The following is a 2,764-nucleotide window of genomic DNA, read 5'->3' on the forward strand; positions in this document are numbered from 1 at the left end:
GATATAATTATGACTTAAAAACTTGAACTAGTTATGTGTTTAAATGACTAATAGACAAGAATGTCGAACCGAAATTTTGAATCCTATGCAAGCAAGTTTTTCTTAGACACAAAATTCAGCCCAGTTTTAACTGGTATAGTAGCAACCGGTTTCAAGCCAATATTAACCGTAGGTTAACGACCAGTTCAGTAAACGAACCGATTAAAAATGCTTATTTTTTAACTTTGACCATTTTCTAACGCCTTTATAGTCGTTAGAAACCAACCATTTTAACCCTCTAATTTAACAAAAATGGGTATTGTGTGTTAAGGTTTTAACCCTCCAAGTTATAATAACTTAAGGTATCACACAACTTCTCTAGCTTTAGAAAATGCAAAACTGCTCAATACACTCAGTTCTCAATCCTCGATGGGTCATATAGTACGTGAAACAAACTTGATGTTGATATTAGAAACAAAGAGAAACCTCAAGTTATTTTTTTTGGTAATGCCAGACAATATGACTCGTTGCAAAAATTGTAATGTGTCCTCAAAGCCACGTTATACTCCACTTTACGAGCTCATTATGCTAAATATTGCAAGGCAATGAAAGCTAAAAAATCGTCAACCAAAGCCTCCGAGCCAGCAACTAAAGCTTAACAATATTTGTCGTTTAATTTTCTTTCTATTTCAATAAAATGAGTTTATTTTACTAGTTTTGATTTTTTTTTTAAAGCATGTAATTAATGTTGTTTGCACTTCAAAACCGGTTAGGAACCATAACCGGTTATTGACAATAAACGGTTTTGATTGTTTGACCAATAACCACTTTCAACATGTATCATCGCTCACCTACACTTAAAAAATCATACAATTCTCTCCTCAACTTTGAATACTAACAAAACCTTAGCCCATAAACCACGAGTGAAGCCCAGTTCATATACAACAACATCCATCCATCCGGCCCAACAACCCCTAATCGTGTTATTATATATTCGTGAGTTTTAGGGTTTCGTAACCTAAGTTGAGAATCAAATAAGAATCAGCCCAGCCGGTGGCCGTCCAACAACAATGGTTCACGTTCCCTTCTACCGCAACTGTAAGTTCACATCCATCTCCATTATTATTATTATTACTACTCTTTAGCTCTATTATTATTATTATTATTATTATTTCATCTGATTTGTAAATGAAGCCAAAATTAGGGTTTTCCAATGCAAGCTTCAATTGTAGATAATCAATTCTCATTTCGAAATTTAAGTAAATTAGTATAGGATCTTAGACCTAATTTCATTATAACTCAAATACGACGAAATTGATATGATTTCTGAGCATTTGTTGGAATGAACCTGAACCTGAATCTGTTTTAGATGGTAAGACATTTAAGAAGCCCCGTCGTCCTTACGAGAAGGAACGATTGGATGCCGAGTTGAAGCTTGTTGGCGAGTACGGTCTTCGGTGCAAGCGTGAGCTCTGGAGGGTGCAGTATGCTTTGAGCCGCATCCGTAATGCCGCGAGAATGCTTCTGACTCTCGAGGAGAAGGATCCGCGTAGGATCTTTGAGGGCGAGGCTCTGATGAGGAGAATGAACCGGTATGGTCTGTTGGATGAGAGCCAGAACAAGCTCGATTACGTCTTGGCTTTAACCGTTGAGAACTTTCTTGAACGCCGCCTTCAGACCCTTGTTTTCAAGACTGGTATGGCCAAGTCCATTCATCATGCTAGAGTTCTCATTAAACAAAGACACATCAGGTATTTCAAAATATATGTATTAAACTTTTATACGGGATTGTTATTTATTATGTATTGTCGCATTTGTAGGGTTGGTAGGCAGGTTGTGAATGTGCCGTCTTTCATGGTGAGAGTTGACTCACAGAAGCATATTGACTTTTCACTTACCAGTCCGTTTGGTGGTGGCCGCCCGGGAAGAGTGAAGCGAAAGAACCAGAAGGCAGCGGCTAAGAAGGCAGCTGGTGGGGATGCTGATGAGGATGATGAAGAATGAGCTTTGTCTTTTGCTTCTAAGTGTTAAGTCTCTTTTGGTATTGAGTGACGTTTTGAGGATATTTGTTATCTTTTTTTATCAACTGATTGTAGGAAGTTTTGGATGCTTTTGCATAGTATTTTGGTGTTTTTATCAAGTCTTTTATTGAATTTTTTATTTTTGCTTTGCAATTGCTACTTACAATTTTTGTTAATCTGCTTAGTTTGTAGCACCACCTAAGTAAAGGATTGACACATCGATTAATATGTAATGCACGATCATAAAGTAGTGTTGTTACATGATTTTGGGTTTTTGGTAAACACATTGAAATTGGGTTATAATCTTTAGAACTCTTTGGAGTTTTGAGGGTGTTCATAGTGTATTAGAAATGAAATGTTTGTAGTTTGTACACAAAATCACCACTTGAAATAGAAACTTGGTTTTGAGGAATTTAGTCGTGCTGTATGACTATGTTGGCTTACAGTCATTTGACCTCTTTGCATATGCTTTACTATGGTTATGTGACTATTGTGTAATATTGATACCATAATGTCACGCACCGTCAAAGTAAACAACATTTTTCGCGACATTCGGATCATTCCGGGACAAACTAGAGCAGCCTAGAAGATTCTGGAACCACCCGGAAGTTTCAAGAACAACCCGGTATTCGCCGGAACAGCCCGGTAAACTCCGGAACACTCCGCAACAGCCCGGTTTTCGGTGGAACAATCCGGAACAGCCCGATCCTCTCTGGAACAGCCCGACACTCTCCAGAACTCTCCGGAACAGCCCGGTACATACT

At 38.1% G+C, this 2,764-nt stretch overlaps 1 protein-coding gene across 1 annotated transcript; it reads left to right on the plus strand.

Annotated features, from left to right (window-relative positions):
* Positions 1-1,022: 1,022 nt before the first annotated feature.
* Positions 1,023-2,119, plus strand: LOC143620564 (small ribosomal subunit protein uS4y). Its single transcript, XM_077092233.1, has 3 exons — positions 1,023-1,077; positions 1,349-1,730; positions 1,800-2,119. Exons 1-3 carry the CDS (start codon positions 1,050-1,052, stop codon positions 1,981-1,983), a joined length of 594 nt encoding a protein of 197 aa, XP_076948348.1. The 5' UTR covers positions 1,023-1,049; the 3' UTR covers positions 1,984-2,119.
* Positions 2,120-2,764: the final 645 nt, after the last annotated feature.

The sequence above is a fragment of the Bidens hawaiensis genome, unplaced genomic scaffold (assembly GCF_021521415.1).
Source record: "Bidens hawaiensis isolate Kalapana, Puna unplaced genomic scaffold, B.hawaiensis_p1.1 tig00002617_1, whole genome shotgun sequence".
NCBI classification, from domain to species: Eukaryota; Viridiplantae; Streptophyta; class Magnoliopsida; order Asterales; family Asteraceae; genus Bidens; species Bidens hawaiensis.

Excerpts from the sequence above, each read along its gene's own strand:
- LOC143620564 (XM_077092233.1), top strand. The coding sequence starts at position 1,050 with ATGGTTCACGTTCCCTTCTACCGCAACT. Across the intron at positions 1,078-1,348 it reads CGTTCCCTTCTACCGCAACT|ATGGTAAGACATTTAAGAAG; the intron begins GTAAGTTCACAT and ends AATCTGTTTTAG. Across the intron at positions 1,731-1,799 it reads ATTAAACAAAGACACATCAG|GGTTGGTAGGCAGGTTGTGA; the intron begins GTATTTCAAAAT and ends TCGCATTTGTAG.